This window comes from Neophocaena asiaeorientalis, unplaced genomic scaffold (assembly GCF_003031525.2).
Source record: "Neophocaena asiaeorientalis asiaeorientalis breed wild unplaced genomic scaffold, Neophocaena_asiaeorientalis_V1.1 scaffold106, whole genome shotgun sequence".
Taxonomy (NCBI): domain Eukaryota; kingdom Metazoa; phylum Chordata; class Mammalia; order Artiodactyla; family Phocoenidae; genus Neophocaena; species Neophocaena asiaeorientalis.
In genome coordinates this window covers 559,055-582,742 of record NW_020172597.1, presented here as the reverse complement: position 1 = coordinate 582,742, position 23,688 = coordinate 559,055, and the positions used below count along the sequence as shown (strand labels likewise).

Here is a 23,688-nt window from a genome sequence, read left to right as displayed (position 1 = left end):
TTAATGGGCAGGTATTAGAATTCAGATAAATACAACTGAGAAGTAGAAAACTTGAGAGGAGTTTGGTAGAAAATGCGATCTTACCAACTACTTAGATTGCCATTATCTAGATATGTATAATACACAACTAAGGCAAAAAAATTTACCACAATAGACTAGATGTCTAGAATACCAGTGGGATAGTCTTTCAATTCATGAACATAATATCTCTGAATTTATTAACATCATTCCAGTTTCATTAAGGTTTTGTGATACTTTATAACTCATTTAATAATTGATAAAAATTTTGTTGCTGTTGGAAATGTATCCTTTAATCTTTCATCACTTACTAACTTATTTTTAAATTTTTATTTATTTATTTGTTTTTGGTTGTGTTGGGTCTTCGTTTCTGTGCGTGGGCTTTCTCCAGTTGTGGTGAGCGGGGGCCACTCTTCATCACAGTGCACGGGCCTCTCACTGTCGCGGCCTCTCTTGTTGCGGAGCACAAGCTCCAGACGCACAGGCTCAGTAGATGTGGCTCACGGACCTAGTTGCTCTGTGGCACGTGGGGTCCTCCCAGACCAGGGTTTGAACCCGTGTCTCCTGCACTGGCAGGCAGATTCTCAACCACTGCGCCACCAGGGAAGCCCACTTATTTTTTAAATTAGGTTTATTTTCTTCTTTTCATGGGTAACAGTGTTAGAATAATGAGAAAAGGATAGGCTTGGAAATGAAATAGATTTTAATTCTAGATCCAGACTTGAAATTCAGAGAAATCATAATCCGTTCATTGCAAAATTAGAAAAACATCTAGTACTTATAGCATTAGGGTGAAGATTCAATATAAGGTACCTACTTGTGCCCAGAACATGACAGGAGCTCATCAAAGCTCTTTTTCTCATCCTTGAAGAACTGTCTACTCATGTCTTTTGCTCTCTCATTTACTGAGGTTTTAATTCTAGGCAAAATCATTTTGTCAATGTAAACTAACTCCTTGAAGAGGCTGATGGGAGAATGTTCCATGAAAAAGCGATTAGGATTCTTGAATTTGCATTTTACTGTGTCAAAACTGAAAATTTTTGTTAGGACGCAGCTAAAATAACAGATGTGAAAAAAGAAAATAATAAATATTTGCCATATTTAAGATAACTAGGACTACAAGTACCAAAATGAGCCCAGGTCCAAATGATCAGTATAAAATAAAGCAGTAGACAATGCTGGATCCTGGTAAAAACATAACTACAATTATACTTTAATCTCCTGAGAGGTTATGTGCCTCAATTTTATATGTATACTTTCATTGCTCTGAAGATATAAGAACAGAAACGTATTATACAATGCCTTTTTATGGGAATAGTGAGCAATTAAGAGGCCACATTAAACATCTTGGCGTGTCTATTATTACCTAGCAAAATAATATTAACATAGTACTCAGGAGATATTGATAGATGAAAGGACTGCTTTTCTTTTTCTTTTTCTATTTTTAATATAAAATATCATGTATTTACTACAGTGTCACTAAACAAATTATAAAGTGAATATCCACATAACCAACATTCATATCAAGAACTAAATATTGCCAGCATCCTAGGAACCTCTTCTCTATCCCTTTCCCAACCTTAACTTCCCCTCTCTCTGCTAGAGGTAACCAAAATACTGGCTTTTATGGTAATCACTTCTTTTTCTTTATAGAATTACAACATAAGTACAGATCACTAAGGACCACAATTTAGTTTTCCTAGTTCTTGAATGTTATGTAACTGGAAACATAAAGCATGTAATCTTTTTGAGCCTTTTGCTAAACATTGTTTCTAACTGATCTATATTAATTAAATGTAACTGGTTTCTTCATTTTCATTGCTCTAACACTCTGTTGAAGAAATACACAATTTATCCACTCTGATGTTGATGGACAGGGAATTCCCTTGCAGTCCAGTGGTTAGGACAGGGAACTTTCACTGCCAGGGGCCCAGGTTCAATCCCTGGTCAGGCAACTAAGGATCCCAGGCGTAAGCTGCCCCACAGCAAAAAACAAAACCAAACAAAAAACCAAAAAAACCTGATTATTAATGTTGGTGGACAGTTTATGCTGGCACTTTCCTTTGGTTATTAGAATAAGGTTATGAATATTCTTATAGCCTTTTTTTTTTTTTTTTTGGCTGCACCATGCAGCATGCAGGATCCTAGTTCCCTAACCAGAGATCTAACCTGTGCCCCTGCAGTGGAAGAGTGGATTCTTAACTGCTAGACTACCAGGGAAGTGCCTAGGTGGCCTTCTTGATATACGTAAACACATATTTCTCTAGCAGAAAAGGCAATATCTGAGTAGAACTGCTGAGTCATTAGGGATGTGTTATCTCTGACTCTCCTAGATAATGTCAAACTCTTCCAAAGTGGTTTTAACAAATAACTCTCCCACAAGCAGCATTTGAGAGTCACTGTCGTGCCAAATTTTCACCACTAGTATCATCAGACTTGAATTTTAGCCCTTCTGGTGGATGTGTAATGATATCTCAGTTCAAGAAAAAAAACAATTTGAGGTATAACTTACATACAATAAAATGCATTTCAATTGTAAAGGTCAATGATTTTGACAAATGTATATACATCTATGGTATTACCACCCCAATTAAGACAGAATCTGTCATCACCCCAGAAAGTACTTTCCTGCCCCTATGCAATCAGCTTCTGTCACATCTGCCACAGGCAAGCACTGATCTGATTCATTTCATAATAGAATAAGTGGTTCCAGAATTTCATATAAATGGAATTATACTGTATACACCACTTTGTCTAGCTTTTTTGTACATCTTGAGATTTATCCCTACCATTGTATAAATTAGTAGTTAGTTCTTTTTAGCTGCTGGGTAGTATTTCATTGTATAAATAAATCACAACTTGTTTCTCAATTCACTTGTTGCTGGGCATTTGGGTTGTTTCCAGTTCCTAATTATTATGAACATGTAAACATATATGCACAAATCTTTGTATGGACCTATTTTTTCATTTCTCCTGGGGAAAGACCTAAGAATAGAACTGGTAGGACACATGGCAAGAAAATGTTTAAATTTAAAAGAATCTGCCAAGGGCTTCCCTGGTGGCACAGTCATTAAGAATCCACCTGCCAATGCAGGGGACACAGGTTCGATCCCCGGTCCGGGAAGATCTCACATGCTGCAGAACAACTAAGCCTGTGCGCCACAACTACTGAGCCTGTGCTCTAGAGCCCGCGAGCCGCAGCTACTGAGCCCATGTGCCACAACTACTGAAGCCCACGCGCCTAGAGCCCGTGCTCCGCAACAAGAGGAGCCACCGCAACGAAGAGTAGCCCCTGCTCGCCGCAAATGGAGAAAGCCTGCGCACAGTAATGAAGACCCAATGCAGCCAAAGATAAATAAATATTAAAAAAAAAAGAATCTGCCAAAATATTTTCCAAAGTGGTTGTACAATTTTATACTCCTACCATTTCTGATTGCTCCACACCCTTACCAACACTTAGTATTGCCAGTCTTTTTGATTTAGCGAATCTAGCAGGTGTGAAGTGATATCTCACTGTGGTTCTTACCTGCATTTTCTAGATGACCAATGATGTTTAGCATCTTCTCAAGTGCTTACTGGCCATTCCCATAATCTTTTGTGAAGTGTCTGATTTTGACCACTTTTTAAAATTGTCTGAGTTATGGATGTTTCTCATACATTCTGGACACAAATCTTTTGTTTAGGATATGTTATGCAAATATTTTCTCCCAGCAGTAGCTTGCCTTTTCATTTTCTTAACAGTGTTCTTAAGAGAAGGTGTTCATTTAGATGAGGTTTCCAACATATTAAGAAATCTTTGCCTATTCCAAGGACATGAATATTTTTCCTCTTTTCTTACAAATTCCTCAGTTTTAATGGTTTTTTCTTTTTTCGTACAAATACTCAGCTGTTCTAGCCTCGTTTATTGAGAAGACTATTCTTTCCCCATTGAATGTTGGCCCCTTTGTCAAATATCAATCAACCACGTAAGTGGGTCTATTTCTGTAGCTATTCTAATCACTTCTTAGCCTTTTGGCTAAGATCAAGTGTAGTATCTATAGCTATCATGTAAATTGATTTGTATGTCCATCTTTAACCCCAATATCACAGCTTTGATTACTGTAGCTTTATAGCATGTCTTCAAATCAGGGATTATGAATCCTCCAACTCTGTTCCTCTTCAAAATGGTTTTAGCTATTCTAGGTTCTCTGCATTTCCATATAAATCTTAGAATCAGCTTGTCAATTTATATTATTAAAAAAAACAAAAAAAAGCCTGGTGAGATTCTGGGATTGTGCTGAGTCTACAGATCAATTTGGGGATAATGCACATCCTAAGAATTTGAGGCTTCTGGGCCAAGAACATGGTATCTCTGTTTATTTATATCTTCCTATCTTTCTCAGGAATGCTTTGTAGCTTTCAGTGTAGAGGGCTTGTACATCTCTTTTAAAATCTATTCCTAAATATTATTTTTTTGCGGTACACGGGCCTCTCACTGTTGTGGCCCCTCCCGTTGTGGAGCACAGGCTCCGGACGCGCAGGCTCAGCGGCCATGGCTCACGGGCCCAGCCGCTCCGCGGCATGTGGGATCCTCCTGGACCGGGGAACGAACCCGTGTACCCTGCATCGGCAGGTGCACTCCCAACCACTGCGCCACCAGGGAAGCCCTACATTTTTTGATATTATGAATGGTACATGTGTTTTTCACTTTTCTAATTGTTGAATGCTGGGTATCATTTATCATACTGCTAGCATTTTCTTTTTGTATATGCAACTAGTGTCTTGTGATCTTGCTAAATTCATCTATTAATTCTAGTAGGATTTGTTTTTTTGGGTAGATTTCTTAGGATTTTTTACGTAAACAATTATGTCTTCTGCAAACTGAGATAGTTGTATTACTTCCTCTACAATATCATGCCTCTATTCTTCTTGGACCACCAGCACAATGTTAGACAGAAGTAGTGAGAGCAAGTATTCTTGCCTTCTTCTTAATCTTATGGCAAAATCATTCACTCTTTTTATCGTTTAGTATGATGATGCCTGTATGTTTTTCTAGATGCTTTGATCAGGTTGAAGAAGTTTCCTTTTACTGCTAGTCTGTTACAAATTTTTATCATGAAAATGTTAAAATGTGTCAAATGATTCTTCTGTCTGTTGAGAGGATTACATTGTTTTTGTCAGGTGTCAGATTCCGGGGTATACTAGCCTCATAAAATTGAGTTGTAAAGCCTTTCTTCTTCTTCTGTTTTCTGAAAGAATTTGTGAAAGATTGGTATTATTTTTCCTTAAATGTTAGATAAAATTCAGCAGCGAAATGATGTGGGACTGGAGTTTTCTTTGTTAGAAAGAATTATGGATTTAATTTCCTTAATAGATACAAGGCTATTCCAATTTTCTTTGAGCCAATTTTTGTAAAGTTGTGTTTCATTTATCAAATTAAGTGGTATAAATTTGTTCCTAACATTCCCTTATTAATCTTTCAGTTCTGAAGGATCTTTAGTGATAACCCCTTCTCCCATTCCTGACACTAGTAATCAGTTTTATTTTTCTATTTTTCTTGATTAGCCTTGTTAGGAGTTTAAAATTTTTATTAGCTTTTTAAAAGGAATTAACTTTTGGTTTCATTCACTTTCTATATTGTTTGTTTTTCTATTAATTTTTGCTCTGATCTTTATATTTCTTACCTTCTACTTACTTTGGGTTTAATTTGTTCTTCTTCTAGCTTAAGATAGTAACTGTGTGTGCTAGCCTACCTCCAAAGACAGTCCCTAATAATAAGTCTTGCCTCATGGGATTTCCACGTTTGTGTCTCTCCTACACTGAATATAACTGGTTTATATAACTAATAAGACATTACAAAACTGGCAGAATATAGCTTTCAACGCTAGGCCTTAATGTCATTACAGCTTTTGCCTTGCTCTATCATGGATTACTTGCTCCAGAGGAAGCCAGCCACAAATATCATGACAACACTTAACCAGCCCTGTTGAGAGGTCCATATGGCAAGAAACTAGGCCTCTAGCACAAACTTGTTACTGAGTTTTACAGATGTAAAACAAGACTTAACCATCCATTTAAACATTCATCAAGTACCTACCATATCAGGGACTCTTTTGTGGGTTGGAATTTAAAGATGACTCAGACAAAGCCTCTGCCTTTTAAGAATAGATCCTGGGTTAGGATGACAGAGGAACCACAAGCAGCTCAGTTCATTCCTTCCTCAAACTCCACTATAGTCATGGTAAGGAGTTAAAAAGAAAGAAAGGAAGAAAGAAAGACATAAACCTAGAAGGAAGGGAGAACAGAAAACAGAAAATGCACCAACATTTTAGAAGATGAAAAGCGAGTAGACAAGCTGTAACTGACATAGCAGATAGAATCCTCAGAAGGAGTGAGAAATGGCAGTGCTAGGTACCTCTGAAACTGGTGATAAAAGGATGGGGGTAGTGCAGAAAAATGAAGAGGAAAGCTGTTTGAGAAGCAGGTAGAATCCTAGATCCCTTGTTCAGCTCCATTCACACTGCGGAACAACTGCCTCGTCTTTATCCTGGCATAAACTGTAGGTGTATTCTCTGGAAAAAGTAAAAGACTTTTGGAGGGAGGATGTCAGGCACAATTAAGGGCACAGGACTGTACCCAAAACAAGAAATTAAATAACTATAAATATTAAATGCTGAATGCAGACATTCCCCAAGCCAGAATCCCCAACTTGGCTTCCAGATCGCAGGTAATGAAGACTATTACCCTTCAAGCAGGAGGTTTGGAAGGCTCATCTTTGGGTAATTTGACCAGGTAAGACATAAGGATAAACTAACATTATAGGTTCACCAACATCAGCCCAATCAAATCACCCTATGATAAAGCTCAAAGTAAACAGGCTCCACTGATGAATTCAAAGCATCTAGTCAGTGTTTTAGAGTCCCAATGCATCATGAATAAATAATCAAGGATACTATATGCTTGAAGGAAGCTTCCAAAATGGAGGATAATGATCAAAACAAACAAACAAAAAAAGAATTCGGAGGAAGCATAAGCATGTGTAAGAAAAATAATACCCCAAAATAAATAATCTACAGTGAGCTTAGAGAAGATACTACCATATATGAAACAAGAATAGTATGCTACTATAAAATAACATTCAGGAAATAAAAAAGAACGAATAGAAATTTTAAAAAGCGAAGGGGGTTAGAAAATGAAGGTAAGTAAATTTTCCAGAAAGTAATACAAGGGAAACAAAACCTCACTAAAGCTATTTAAAAAGTGGAGCACCACTTTCAAATTTATGAAGGAAGATTATTTCCAACATAGAAACCTAGCTGAACTTTCATTTAGGTTTGTTGATTTTCCAATGTGTAAGGCATCAAAAAATTTTGCCTCCTGTGTACCCTTTTCTCATGAAACTTCTAAAACAGGGGGGAGGGGTAGGAAGGGATACAGATAGTGAAGTCTGATCCCAAGAGGACAGCTGTGCACCAAATATGAACATACTCTATCAGACTGAAGCAGTATGGGTCAAGAAACAGATTTGATTAGACTGTCACTGAAATTCCTGATGCCATTATACTCTTTTTCTAATGTGAGGATAGACTAGACAAGCCTGATACAGGTATCTTTACTTGGCTGAGCTTGACCAGTGCTGATAAAGTTCCTGCCCTGTTGCCTGACCCTTTCACCCTAAAGAAATATTCTGCTTTGATCTACTTCTGAGGACTAATTTGAATACTGTAAAAATCAAATTATTTCTTAACCTTAGGGATCTTATACCTGAACTGAAGACAAACATATTAAGCAAGCAACACTAATATTGTGATTAATAAATTACTTATTAGAAATCTGTTTTCCTTGCAGAGGAAGCATATTCAGTGAGAACTTTTGACTCTTAAGCAGCATAAATTATAATTACCAAATTCTACAACCATTTATATATTATGACTACTTTCTTCTAGTAGCAAAATAGTGAATGTTTTATAGAAAGCTACTTTTTACTGAAAAGCACAAGGAAGTAAATAAAGTATATAAAAATAAAAAACATTTCTCAACTCAGATGTCCTGCGTCTGAGATTTGTCTGCCAGGAATCTTGCCTCTTAAAGGATGCAGTAAAGACCTGTGAATATTAAGGGCATAATCTCTGGAATCAGAAAAATTGACCTCTATCATTTAAATATAATAACTATTGTGCCTCAAATATAGTTATATCTAAATATACCTTTAATAGGCTATATTACATATATCAATACATTAATAAAAATATAAAATACAAACTATGTGACATTTTGAGAGAGAAAGTCACTTTAGAGAAAGTGTAGATTTTGTCTCTAAACTTCAGTTGGGGGTATCACTTAACTCATACAACTGTGATGACGTTCATAGGAGATACAGTTGTCTTTTGGTTCCTGGAGGAGATTGGTTCTAGGGCTCCCTTTGGATATCAAAAGTCAGTGAATGCTCAAGTCCCTTATAAAAAAATGACATAATACAGTCAGCCCTCAGTATACATGGTACCCAGGTAACAAGGGCTGACTGTAATTAATGTAAAGTGTTTAGCATTCTGCCTGTGGTAAACAAAAATATCTTCAGGGACATACAACTAATAAGTACCAGATTCACTCTTTTTTGGCTGTGTTGCACGGCTTGTGAGATCTTAGTTCCCTGACCAGGGACTGAACCTGTGCCCTTGGCAGTCAAAGTGCGGAATCCTTATCACTGGACCACCAGGAAATTCCCCAGATTCACTCTGATGCTCTTAAAATGCATAATTACAAAAATTAAATGCAAGTTGCAAATAAGTTAGGCCTAAAGGCAGGCCAACCTAAAAAAATATTCTGCATTTCATTGACTCTAAAATGCCAATTATGGTAAGGTACATCAGTATTGTGTGTATCCTAAAAGAGAAATTTGCCAATTCAACTGTGACAAACGATCTACTGCAAGACATCTCCTGATTTCAGAGATAATGAAATGTGAAAAAAAGTTTTTTGTGTGTCTAAGGTTGGTAAAATTCATTAAAGTTACCTAGTTGAGAGTTCAGATATTAAACACCAAACACCATGAAAACAATCATTTTGAAGACAAGATTAAGTCACACAATTAGAATTAAATTGCTTGCTTTCTTAAAGTACTGTTCCATGCTTATTTCCACCACAAATTTCACCTAGCTCCCACCTGTCACTTCCTCAGAGAAAAGTTCCTTGAACACGGAGACTAGAATGGATCCTTTTGTTACGCAGTCCCACTGCACTTAGTACTTCCTCGTAGTACTCATTATATTGCTCAATACTAATCTTCTCTGGTTGATTTCAAGTTCAAGACTATTTTGTTCAGTGCAATATACCAAGCGGAAGGGTTGCAAAATCAAAACCACACAAACAAGAAAGGAAATATAAGCAAGTAAGGTGGTCAGTGTAATATTTTCCCTCATTATTTTTCACAGCAGCATTATATATTATTGACAATTTAAAAATAAACTCATTTAAGTGCCTTCTTAGTGCAGTAGGCAGCACATCAGTCTCATAAGAATAAACCCATTTAAAATTTTAGGCTTTGGGACTTCCCTGGTGGCACAGTGGTTAAGAATCCACCTGCCAATGCAGGGGACATGGGTTTGGGCCCTGGTCGAGGAAGATCCTACATGCCGCGGAGCAACTAAGCCCGTGAGCCACAACTACTGAGCCTGAGCTCTAGAGTCCACGAGCTGCAACTACTGAAGCTCACACGCCACAACTACTGAAGCCCACGCATCTAGAGCCCGTGCTCCCAACAAGAGAAGCCACCACAAGGAGAAGTCCGTGCACTGCAACGAAGAGTAGCGCCCGCTTGCCCCAACTAGAGAAAGCTCGTGCGCAGCAACGAAGACCCAATGCAGCCAAAAATTAATAAATAAATAAAAGAAAATAAAATTTTAGGTTTTATTTCATTTCATTAAGATAACACAGATCTTTTTGTTTCTTTACCTCACAGTGGCACCTGAAATTATCTACACACTTTGTTCACACAAATAAACATACTGTCACATGCTTCCTGAAACATGTAGCCTTATAGGTCTATCTCTTCTCCTACCCCAACCAACCTATTTCATTCCTCTTTCTTCTTTCCTTCCTTCTTCCTAAAGGGAAGCACTATACTGAAACTGGTGTGTATTTGTCCCATCTATGTTTTTATGGTTTGTTTTTTTGTTTTTTTGTTAACATCTTTATTGGAGTAAAATTGCTTTACAATGGTGTGTTAGTTTCTGCTTTATAACAAAATGAACCAGCTATACGTATACATATACACCCATATCTCCTCCCTCTTGCGTCTCCCTCCCACCCTCCCTATACCACCCCTCTAGGTGGTCACAAAGCACCGCCATCTATGTTTTAATACTTTTACTGCATTTGTATGTATCCAGTATATACTTAAAAAAAAAATTCACATAAGTAGTAACATAACCTTTTGCTATTTGATCATCCCCCCAACATTGTTTTCAATAATAATCCATGTTGATATATGTAGACCTGGTTCATTCATTTAACTGTTACATAGTATACCACAATATAACAATTTATGTACTCATTCCAATGCTTACTTATTCTGTTATTGACAGGAATCAGGCTGTTTCCAATTTTCTGCTATTACAAATAATGTCTCAGTTTTTGCAAGATACCTCTATGGTATATTAAGGGTTTTAAGACATGTTCAATTTCATCTTTACTGGATATTGAAAACGGCCTCCAAAGTAGTTGTATCAAATCATACGCCTATAAGCAGTGCATGATAGTTCCTTATACTTTATCCTCACCAACATTTGATATAAGACTTAAATTTTTATAAATCTGATAGGTGTGAAATGGTACTGATTTCACTTGCATTTTCCTGATTACTTATGAATTTGAGAATCTGATTTTCTATTGGCCATTTGTGTTTCCTCTTTTGTGAATTACCTTTTTTTTTTTTAACTGATTGCCTTATATCCCATAAAGCTCTTGGTTATATATGCTTTAATATTCTTCTAGCATTTTAACTTTATGGTGTATTTATAACAAATAAGTTTTAAATTTTGACAGAGCCAAGCTTACCAGTATTTTCTATTATGATTTATACATTTTACATTTTGTTCAATGTTAGAGATATTCTCTTACTTTTTCTCGGAATGAATCTTATATTATTTTTTATTTTGGCCACACCACATGGCATATGGGATCTTAGTTCCCCGACCCGGATGGAACCTGCAGACCCTGCACTGGAAGCGTGCAGTCTTAACCACTGGACCGCCAGGGAAGTCCCTGACAGAATTTTAAAGTTTTGCTTTACAAATTTTAGATTACAATCCACCTAGAAATAAATTTGGGATATGATGTGAGATGGGTCTAATTATTTTTTTCATATAGTTAACTGCATAAACACCGTTTATTAAACATTTTACTCTTTCCTCAGTGATTTGAAATGCCAACTTAATATCAACAAAGTTTCTACACACACACACACACACACACACACAGAGCTTATTTCTAGGCTTTATATTCTGCTTCATTAATCTGTCTGTCCCTGCAGTTTAAAAAGGGTGCTAAAATTGTTACAGTTTCAACATAAGGAGGGCAATTCCTCCCCCTTTACTCTTCTTTAAAATTATATTGATTTTTCACTGTCACTTATTTTTTCCATATAAATCTTAATATTGACTTATCAAGTTTCACTATATACCCGATTGAAACTTTACTTAAAATTGCATTTACAGATTCATTTTGGGAGAATTGACATCTTATCAAACAGAGTCTTCTCAATAAGCCTAATATATTTCTTTCATTCAGATCTTCACTTATATCTTTCAATAAAGTTTTATATTTTAGAGACCTCTCAGAAATCTTTTATTCCTGTGTATCCCCTTTTCAACCCAAACTCTCAATGTTATCACATTTTCTAAAGCTCAGTTCAGACATCATTTACTTCTACAAATATTTTTCTAACTTTCCAGGCTCAATTAGATACTCCTCCTCCATGTTCTTGGTTTTATTTATTCATTCCTTGCTTAATATGACCGAGAGTTGTGCCAGGTATGGAGGTAGACTGGTGAATAAGATGGACAGTCCCTAGCTTCATGGAGCTTTCATTCTAACAGGAGACAAAGAATAATAAACACTTATAATTCAAGGTGACACATGGTATTACAGGGGAAGTATACTGTACTATGGGAATACATAAGAGAAATACCTAACTCAGACTTGGGGGAATGGCTGGATGGGGGGCAAGAAGGGTGTCAAATACTGCTTCTCAAGGAAGTAACATGTAGACTGAAACCTGTAAGAAGAACAGAAGTTAGCAAACACAATAGTGACTAAATATCATAGTATTGACATCCTTGTCTTACTCTTGATTTTACTGGAAAAGCTCCGGCGCTTAACTGTAAAATCTACTCTCTGAATGTTTCCTCCCTTGGCTTCCTTGACACCATTTCTTGGCTCTCATACTGCCTGTGATAATCATTAATTGCTCACTGGTTCCTCTTCCTTAAATGCTAGTATTCTCCATGGCTCTATCCTTTTCATTCCTGTTTTCAATCTAAATACTATTTCTAAAGTTTTTCCATTTTCAGAGTTTCAAATATGGATTTATATACTAAGGAGTCCCAAAACTTTTACTTTTAGCTCACACCACTACAGATTTTCACATCTGCATTTCCAACTACATACTAGATGACTCTGTCCGTATGTTCCATAGAATCCTCAAGCTTTAGACATATTTACATTTGACATATTTATACATGGTATATACTGCCAACTAACCAGCAACAGCAGACCTACCTCCCATATTCAGTATTATCATTCATACCTGGTATGAATGAGTCACTATTCTGAATGTATGTTGGTGAGTATGCCCTTCTTGAAAGCTAGTTTATAAAAGCCAGCACAGTTAGCTAGCACAGTCACTGAAGGTTTGGGAATATGAAGGTTGTTTCAAAGACTGAATAATCATAGAATTCTGTAGGCCAGGTATGGGGTTTTGTTTTTTTATATTTAATATGTCAATTTGGCTAGGCTACTACTTGACAGTTATTCAATCAAACACTAATCTAGGTATTGCTGTGAAGATATTTTATAGATGTAATTAAAGGGATATTATCCTGGATAATCTGAGTTGGCCTCATTTAGTCAGTTGAAAGGCCTTAAAAACGGGGCTGAGGTATCCCCAAGAGAGAGAAGAAATTCCACCTATGGACAGCAGCTACAGTCCATACCCATGTGTTCTAGCCTGCCCTTCCTGATAGCCTACCCTAAGGATTTCAGACTTGACTATCTAGCCCCTACAACTGTGTAAGCCCAATCGCTCTCTCTCTCTATGTGTCTCCTACTGGTTCTGCTTCTCTGGTTGAACCTAATACACTAAGATTGTAGCTTTACTTCCAAAAACCAATTCCTTCAAAAACCTAGTAAACCTTCTGGTCTCTTCATTTCCAATCAGTTCCATGTACCAGTAACTATACCCAAAGTTTTTTTCTGGACATGGTTTTTAAACCTATTTTTTCAACTTAATCTTTGTAATATGTTCCTTCCTCTCCATCCCACATTAGACCATCACCATCTCTTACCTGAACTAGTGATTGAAAAAGCCTCCTAACTGGCTTCTCAGATTAGTTTTTTTCTCCTCTATCTATTCTCCACACTGCTGCCAGAGGTCTCTTTCTGGAAAACAAATATGATCATGTCACTATCCTTCTTGAAAACTTTTGAAGTCTTCCTACCTACAGGATAGAGGTAAATTTGTTTTCTATTTCATTATTTTCTGTTTTTAACTCTTATTTCCTTCTATTTTTCTTTGCATTTAATTATGTTATTTTTCTAACTTATTAAGATGAATGTATAGGTAATTGATGCTTTTCTTCTTTTGTAATAGGCATTTAAGGTTTTAAATTCTCTCTAAGCATTGCTTTAGCTAATCATACCAATTCTGATATGTACTATTTTCAATACTCTTCAGTTCAAAATATTTAAAATTTGTGATTTCTTCGAACAATGGGTTATTTAGAAATTATTTTTTAGTAATATCCAAAGCTGAACTTTAAGTTCCAGTAGGAAAATAGCAGCAATTTATTTCCAAAATTTCCCACTTTCCTCCTAGAACTTGATACAGAGCAACAAAGATAATGTAAGAAAGAGAGAAAAGAAAAGGAAAAAAAACCCTACATCTTCAGTGAACCTAGGAGACAATAAAAACCTGAAAATGCCAAATTGTAAGTAAATATGGCCCAAAGTACTTGGGACTAGTAGAACCTATGCAAGGGAGAAAGACATGAAAGATGAAAGAAAGCCTAGTGGGGCAAGAGTAAATTTTCACTCCAGAGAGAGAGGTTCCTACCCTAAGTGGGAACTGCAATGTTTAGTTCTGAGATCGAATGCGGGAAATCTCAGAAGGAAGTAGAGAAAGGAGGTGTAGAAAGTGTCATGAGAGTGAGTAGAGGGTGAACTAGAAGTGACAGATCTCAGATAGGATTACCCTTCTAAAACCAAGGCTTGCATTTTTCCTCTGTAATGTCAAACTTGGAGAAAAGTTAAAAGAATAGTACAATGAACTACCATGTACCCTTCACAAATTCTCTAATTGCTAATGTTTGAGCAGGCACTTTCAAAGGCAGGAGTTGGGCTTCCCTGGTGGCGCAGTGGTTGAGAGTCCGCCTGCCGATGCAGGGGACATGGGTTCGTGCCCCGGTCCGGGAAGATCCCATATGCCGCGGAGTGGCTGGGCCGGTGAGCCATGGCTGCTGAGCCTGCGTGTCTGGAGCCTGTGCTCCACAACGGGAGAGGCCACAACAGTGAGAGGCCCACATACCGCCAAAAAAAAAGGCAGGAGCTGAATTCCCCTGGTAGCAGAAACTCCTTAAACATATATTACTCAGAGGCAAAAGAGATGTGATTTATTTTGAAGAAAGAACCCATCAGAACAACAGAGGACAGAGGCCTTGAGCAGAGAAGCCTGGAAAACCACCTTGCTCCTAATGTCCTGTCCCACCTCCCTCTCCCACTCCAGTCTCTTCTAATAGGTGGTTTGGGAAAACTCATCTCATTCAAATACGAATAACAAAAGTGATAAGTATCCATACAAAAATACCATTTTAAAAATGTAAAAAAGCAGCACAACATTCCTGACAAAGAAAACTCAACAGAAAATACCACCACGAAGTAGATAAAAAATTATAACACTACTTTTTAACATGAATTCAAAATTTCTTAATGCAGCTATGAAGAAAGATCTCAGAGCAGAAATTTAAGAACTAAGGGGAAAGACAAACAGTTAAGAGAAGATGAAATAAGCACTGAGAACTCATGAACGAAATGGAAGAAAAAGACTTTTTCAAATTCAAAAAATGAAGACTGAGCAAATGGTAAAAATTATATCACAAAAGGCACAGTAAGGAGCAAGTAGGATGGAATTTTTTTTAAAAGAAAATAAATGACAGATTAAAAAAAAAGATAAAAGAGTTGAACCTACATTTTCAAAGGGAATCCCATGTTTTAAATAAAACTGACCCAAAATGCTCAACACTGAGAAAAAAAATCTAGTAAAATAATTGTAAAAAATATTTTCAGCAACCAGACAAAAAAAGCAGGTCCCTTCTAGGGAAAAGAAAATCTGCTGACATCATATTTCTCTACTGAACATTCATTGTCAGAAGACAGTGGGAAAATACCTTTAAGAAACTCAAGAAAGTGTCATTCAGATAAACCATAATGGAAAAGAATATTAAAAAAAAAGCATGTCTCTACGTGTAGAACTGAGTCACTTTGCTGTGCAGCAGAGACTGCCACAACATGGAAATCAGCTATACTTCAATAAGAAAAAACTGAATGAAAAAAAAGTGTGATTCAATCATTTTATGTCTAGCCAAGCAGTCCTTCAGGAATAAGGCTATAGACAAATGGTTTTCAATATGCAAAAATTCAGCTCTTACTCATATGAGCCCTTCCTGAAGTAACAACTTGAAGACAAACTGCAACCAAGAGATGACAGGAAAAATTTTAGCAAAAGGACTTGCAATTAGCACCAACACATATAACTGTAGATTTAAGATGAAAACGAATGAATATACAGGTGACAGAATGGAATGTAACTGTTAACATGCTCAAAAAACACTGGAACAGTAATATATACAAATAAATGAATAACAGAAAAATCATAAAAAGTAGCATAAACTCATTGATTTCACTTTACAGTAATAGACAGGAGTCAAAGTTGAAAGTCAAGTAGTATAAATTTAAGCAAAATCGTAACAACAATAAAATAATGCTATATTGGCTAAAACTAGTTAAAAAAGGAGAGGGAGGAAAGAAGGGAAGGAAAAGAATAAAGCTAATATAAATGTTACTGATTAAGGAAAGCAAAAGATACTGTTTTAAAGAGAGGGAAAGATGATTATTATATGAAGGTATGAAGGTAACCACTGATGAGGAAAAAAAAAAAAACTTTCCTAATAACAGAACTAGCATTTAAAAAGCACAGAAAACATACCACATGGATTATAATCCTTTTGTTAGACAATGTAGACTTTTGGCCCAAAAGTACAAAAAAAGTCACTTTATCATTGTAAAGGGTATAAATCAATGAAGAATACAGATAGGTGTATATATGCTCCCAATACTATAGCAGCAACACCATGAAAGTGGAAATATAAGAAGAAATAGAAACACAATAGGAAATTTAAATTTATTTCTCCCATCTGAGACAAGAAAACAAAAATAAATAAGGAAATAGATGATCTAAACAACATAATCAGAATTGAAGTGCTGATGGATATTCATTTGACTCTATCCTAAAAAATGATTATATCTTATTTTCAAATAGCTATTGAACTTTCATTCACAAAATCTGACCATATATTAGGTTACTAAAAAAAAAAAAAAAAACTCTCAACAAATTCTAAAAATAGAAATACAAACCACATTCTCTGATTAACAGCACAATGAAACTAGAAATTTATAACACAATCAGAAAATAAAAGATCTTCAATCTGAAAATTTAAAAAGTCTCTCAAACAACATTTGGATAATATGGGAAATACAAATGAAATCTGTGGTGTTTTGAGAAAATGATATAATAAAAAATTAGGTATTAGAAGCTTTGGAACATAGCTAAAACAGTGATAAGAAGAAAAATAACTGTTCTTTTTGGTTTTTGTTTGTTTTTATTTTTGGCCATGCCACACGGCCTGCAGGATCTTAGTTTCCCGACCAGGGATCGAACTCACACCCTCAGCAGTGAAAGTGCGGAGTCCCAACCATTGGACCACCAAAGAATTCCCGAAATAATTTTTTTAAATACTTTTTTTAATAAGAAGAAATGAAATTAAATGAGTTACTAATATAGTTCAAAAAGGAAGGAAAAACAACTAAATTAACTGAAGAAAAGTGGAAGAAAAAATTTATAAAGCTAAAAAGAGAAATTAAGGAGTCAGAAAACAGAAAGCCAGAGAACTAAGAAAAAAATTCAAAAGCTCTTTGGTGGGGGGAGGTGGTGGGGTGAGGTGGGGAGAACCCGTTGATTAAACTACTACGTCTCCTAATTTAAGAGTAGAAAGAACAAAGCACAAATATAAAAAAGAAACTATGGGGATAAACCACAGAAGGAGACAAAACTAAAAAAAAAAAAAAAAAAAAGGAACTACTTAGTAAAGATACATTAGATATAGATAAAATATATATTTCTAAACAGACTGATTTTTCACAAAATAAATGAAAGATTTAAAAGAGCTACCCACCAAACAAAACAAAACACACCAGGCTACAAGATTTTACAGGGGAATTCTACCAAATCTTAAAAGAGCTGATAATTTCAATACTATTTAAAAACTGTTGTACATTTTAGAAAATGGGAAACTTCTAAATTCTTTATGAAACAAAATATTAATACCAAAACTTGATAAAGACTGCATAAAAAAGAGAAGACTGCAGATCAGATCAATCTTACTTTTTGCAATTTGACTAAAAAGGTAAAGCATTAACAAACAGATTCCAGCATCACATTAAAATAATCCAAAAACACAAGTTTAGTTCAGTGTTTGTTAAAAAAGGAGAGAAATATCATATCATCAGCTCCATAGCCACTAAAAGACATCTGACAAAATTCAACATCCATTCTTGATTAAAGTACTCAATAAAATAGGAACCAACAGATGCTCCTAAACATATACATACATATATGTATTTAATGCAGAAACACTGGAAGCATTCCTTCTAAAGTAAGGAATAAAAAGAGGATGCCCACTACTCTCTAATGGTTAACACTGTCCTATCTAATTAGTCAATATAATCTGATAAAAAATATTAGAGGTATAAAAATCCAAAGGAAGACATAAACCTATCACCATCATAGATGAAATGATTATAACCTAGAAACTGCAAGGAAATCACTTGAAAAGTTAATGGAATTCAATAAGGCAGAGAGAAAAAAGTTACTATACAGAAATTAAATGCCTTCATGTACATAAACAATAACCAGTTAGAATCTATAAACCCATTTAATAGGGAAAAAAAGAGAGAGAGGACATATCCAGGAATGATAATAAGAAATGTGCCAATTTTATGTGAGGAAAACTTTAAAACACTCCTGAAGTAAACAAAGGCAATCCTGAACAAATGGAAAGGTATAGTGTTTTCTTGGATAGAAAGACTCACTATCTTAAGACTCAGTAACTTAATTTAAAAGTAATGAGGTCACAGTAAAAGTAACAGTCCATCCTCCCATAACCACTAGTTCTGACAAGGTATTTCTAAAGCTTATATAGTGAGATAAGTAAGAATGGCCTAGAAATCCTGAAGAGAAAAATGAGACTAGCCCTAGAAGATATTAAAATTATAAAAGAAAGGACTGACCGAAACACACAGCCCCACCAAAAGACAACTTTCTACATGACAAAAAGTAAAAACAAGACCACACCAAAGATCAAAAGACAAATAACAACCTAGGGATAATATCTGCAATTCATATCACAAAGGGCTAATCTCCTTGATTTCAGAAAGCTCTCTCAGTAAATAAGACCAAAAACCCAACAGAAAAAAAAGGAGCAAAGGACATAAAGAATTAATAAAAAAGAAATAAGGTGGCCCTTACATATGTGAAAAGATGGTCAAATGCAAAATAACAGTACATAAGGAAACTATTTCTTGTAAATCTGATTGACAAAAATCTAGAGTTTGACACCTCTAGTGGCAAAGATATAGGGAAACAGGTAGTCTCATTTACTGATGCAAAATATTTACAATCTCAGTGGAGGGCAATCTGGCAGTAACAATCAAAATTACAAATATATCTGCTTTTGACCCATCAATCTCACCTCCTGGAATCTATCTTAAAAATAAAAATATATGAATGATGTTCTGAAATGGAAAATAATTAAAAACAGCCCTAGTCTTCCCTGGTGGCGCAGTGGTTGCGAGTCTGCCTGCTGATGCAGGGGACACGGGTTCGTGCCCCGTTCCGGGAAGATCCCACATGCCGTGGAGCGGCTGGGCCCGTGAGCCACGGCCGCTGAGCCTGCGCGTCCGGAGCCTGTGCTCCGCAACAGGAGAGGCCACAACAGTGAGAGGCCCGCGTACCGCAAAAAAAACCACAACAGCCCTAGTATACACCTAAAGATGACTTTAAAAATACATCATCTCGACGTATCCCCACAATGGTAGATGCAGCTGAAAATAATGACAAAACTATGTACTGATCTGGAAAGACCCAGGGATCCTTGGAGGAATGGCTGATTCCAGGTATAGAGGAGGACATACAGGATGAATCTGGAAAATTCTGCTGTGTTAGAAAGCAAGAAAGCTATCAAAGACTATGAATTATCAACAGGACAATGTGATTTTCCACATAAGAATTCTACCTCATGTAAAAGGAATAACAGAATTAGAAAAAATACCAGTTTTTCTAGTGAAAAAATGACTAGTGAAATAAATGACTCAGGTAACAATGATCAACGAATGGAGTATCAGTGACTGAAAGACTGTCTGGGAAATTTACAATGGAGAGATCAGGCCTACTGGTCTCTGAACATACTGATCAATCTTAGTACCACTAAAGTTGGGACCACTATATACTATATGCCTCCTAATATGATACAATACAGAGCATTTATGAATCAGAATTGAATCAAGCTTACAGGGCCAATTTTCATTTTCAGGAAATATAGGGGATAGAGGAAGAAGACAATGACACCACAAGAAAACAAAAGACAAATCCAGATTTTTGGATATTCTACAGGAAAAGTGAAAGTTTCTACAACAAGTCAATGACATAAAAAAGGAAAAAGAACAAAACTAGAGGGAAGGAAATGGGACTACTACATTTTTAAAAGGCATAATAGCCAAATGCGATGTGTGGATCTTGTTTAAATCCCGATTAGAACCAACCAACTATAGAAAGATATATTTGAGACTATCAGGGAAATCTGATTATGGACAGGGATTAGAAACTACAAATAAATGATTAAATTTTTTACATATGATAGTGGCATTGTGAATGTGTAAGAAAACATCCATATTTTTAGAGGTGCACACTGTAGTAGGGAAAAAATAACATGCTGTATGGGATTTGATTTAAAATTACTACAGTAGAGGAAGAAATGTACCTAGTTTAAGCAAAGGCAGAAAAATCCTGACAATCTGGATATTGGCTACATAGGCAGCAGTTTATCATACTAGTCTCTCTACTTTTATATATACTCGAAAATATTCTTAAAAAAAAAACCACCTAAAAATGAGAATGCAATTAGCACCACATTAAACATCAGTAGTAGGCACAATCTAAGGGTCACCTAGACCAACAGACTTCTCTTCCTTTAAAATATGTATTTCATAATGAAATACTGACATATAATTGTTAAGGACAAAAATGAATTATAATTGCTCAGATGATCATGTCAAGGCTTTTACATTTGCTTTCATTTGCTTACTTCATGTTTAGTAGCATTCCAGGACAAGTTCTATATAAAGCACTTCTAAATGAAATATAATAAAAAATAAAAGTTTTTCCAGTTTGTCTTAATATATGTCCAAGTATTAATTCAAGACACCAGTACATATAATTACATATAAAATGTACATATATACAGACACACACACACAGGCCATATAGAAATCAACTACCCAGCACAGAATATGGTTTTAATTCCCTTACCATCAATATTAAGCATCATTTTCCACATGGCAGGCCGAACAGACTGATGGAATCCAAACCAAACTTCCCTGCCCCCTCCCAGAGGGTGGTCATATCCTTCTGGAGCTGAGAAAAAGGAACGCCCCACAGGCGTATATCTACAAAAATTAAAATGGCATGTTCAATATTTTCCTTCCCATTGAGTATTTAAATCTGCAGAACAGGTGAGTCTAGAGGATATAATCTTAACTTATCATAATAATGCCTCTCATTATGAATATATGAAACTAAACATTTTCCAAATTTGTGAAATCAAAAAGCAACCACTCAAAATGAAAAAACACCATCCCTCACTGAAATTCTCTATACTTAAAACTAATATTTGAATAAGATTAAATTTTATTTAAAATAGTTTTAAAAAATAGTTCCAACCTTAGAAAATGCTAAAGAATAAATAATTATTGATCAAAAAGCTACTTCTATAAATGTTGTTTGTAGGACATAATATTTTTCTTTAAAAAGACACACTGATCCTATACATATACAAATAGATATATATATATATATACACATGTGAGATGCTAGTGTGATTAAAAAAGTAACAATTTCAACACACTTTGATACTGTTATACAAACAATGAAATTACCTTTAAAACACGGTGATTTAACTAAAATACTAAAACTGATAATGTATCAGTTAGTTAAGATTTATAGCTCCTAAGAAAAAGGGTTAGACATTTTTTTCTGAAAAAAAAAAGCTACGCTAATGATGTGCATTTACTTTCACAGGTCAGAGAATTTTATGTAACTTACTTCTCTCAATGAATTTGTATGCATGCTATTCTTCAACTGAGATAATCAAAATATACAACATCTGAAGGTTAACCAAAGGAAGACTGCACAACCTACTTTTGGGAAGAAAGCTTTCACACTTAAAACCTAAAGAGGAAAAAAAAGCCAGAAGCACCCACTTCATGGAGGGCAGATGTCGTAGCACCACATCAACGGCATGGACAGGATTAGTGCTGATTGGCTTGTCTAATTCCAGTGGCTCTGGCAAGGTCCGTCCTGTCAGTACTTCATGTAGTAGGTGCCAACTCACCCGAGAGACAAATTTGATTGACACCTTGAAAGGTCGATCTTTTCCACCTTCCCCAGGTAAAGTAACATCTAAATCTACCTGTTGATGGGAGAAGAGTCAACTGGTAAAAGTTTTAAAGGATAAATACAATAATTTTTAACTGATACAAATATTTAAGAGAAAACAAGGCAAATATAAAAAAAAAAATCTCAATGTGAAATCGACAGACTAAAATGTAAATAAGTTATTTATGCCAGCATTCTTTGTCATTGCAAAATATGGAAATTACCTAAATGACCATTTAGGCAGATATAAAAAAAAAGGTAACGGAACTGCTATGGAATAATTTCCAAGCTACACTGTTATGTGAAAAAAAGCAAGTACAAAAGATTACAAATAGTATGCCATATTTTATGTGAGAAAGGGGGAAATGGAAAAATATTCATATATCTGATTATTTTTGTAAAAAGAAACACAGAAAGCATGAATCAGAAACAAACAAAAAAAGGGGTTACTTTCAAAGGATATGAAAGAACAGATTGGAAGAAATAAAGGAAGGATTAACAATTCTGAGTATATTTTTCAGCTTAGTTTTGACTTTTGGAAGCATGTTAAATTAAGTTCTATAATATTAAAAAAATAAAAATAAGATCAACAAGGATGGAGAGAAAAAACTAAAACTGAATACAAAATCAAATGAAACCAAATGCATTTCAAACAAATAACATAGCCAGATTGAAAGAATATTTAAAAAAAAAAAAAGAAAGAAAAGAAAACACTAATTCAGGTAACTCCTGAACATAATATATTGACTATACTCTTGGTTAGGGGTGTGGAGGAGGGGTGGGTGGGAAAGAACTGCATACAAAATAAAACCTTAAACTCTTACTACTATGTTTGTTTTCCATAGTGATATAGTGTAGTAATTCAGAAACTATTTTATATGTACTGTAGGGCTGAACAAATAAGTAAAAGTGGTAATATTTTGGAGAGTCAGGGGCTTAAAGGAGAAGCAAGACACAAATATGCAATGTAGGGAGTAAAGGAAGAATCCTTTTGGGATAGACTAGAACTGGAAGAATCAGTTTGAATTCATGATTTCCAATAAACATACTGTACGATATTGCATACAATAAGTGGTACTTGCAGGATACATATGTTAGGTTTATTATATAAATGTAATATTTATTATCTGTTTTGTTTATCTATTTACTTATTTATGTATTTATATTTTCTATCTCTGTCCACTGAAAGGGCTTATAAGCACATATACCCCAGCAGCAATAAGCACATCCAGTACCCAGATTTTGGTTCCTAAATTGTATTCCCTAACTAAAAGAAACCAGTGTACCTTTGAGATATGGCTGGTTGCAGGACTACAGCAGGGAAAACACAAGATGAACCTGGAACATCTTGTGCCCAAAAGTAAGGAAATACTCAAAAAAAAAAAAAAAAAAAAAAAAAGGGTCAAAAAAAAAAAAACAAGAAAACAACTAAA

At 35.3% G+C, this 23,688-nt stretch overlaps 1 protein-coding gene and 1 pseudogene across 1 annotated transcript in view; one reads left to right on the top strand and one right to left on the bottom strand.

The window, feature by feature from the left end:
• AGO3 (argonaute RISC catalytic component 3) overlaps positions 1-23,688 on the bottom strand; it is a 119,082-nt gene that overhangs the window by 54,307 nt on the left and 41,087 nt on the right. The window contains exons 4-5 of the mRNA XM_024738807.1: positions 22,081-22,289; positions 21,131-21,267 (exon numbers count right to left, since the gene is read on the bottom strand). Coding sequence (XP_024594575.1) covers positions 21,131-21,267; positions 22,081-22,289 — 346 coding nt within the window. The remainder of the gene's footprint in view (positions 1-21,130; positions 21,268-22,080; positions 22,290-23,688) is intronic.
• Positions 4,014-4,092, top strand: LOC112395596 (uncharacterized; annotated as a pseudogene).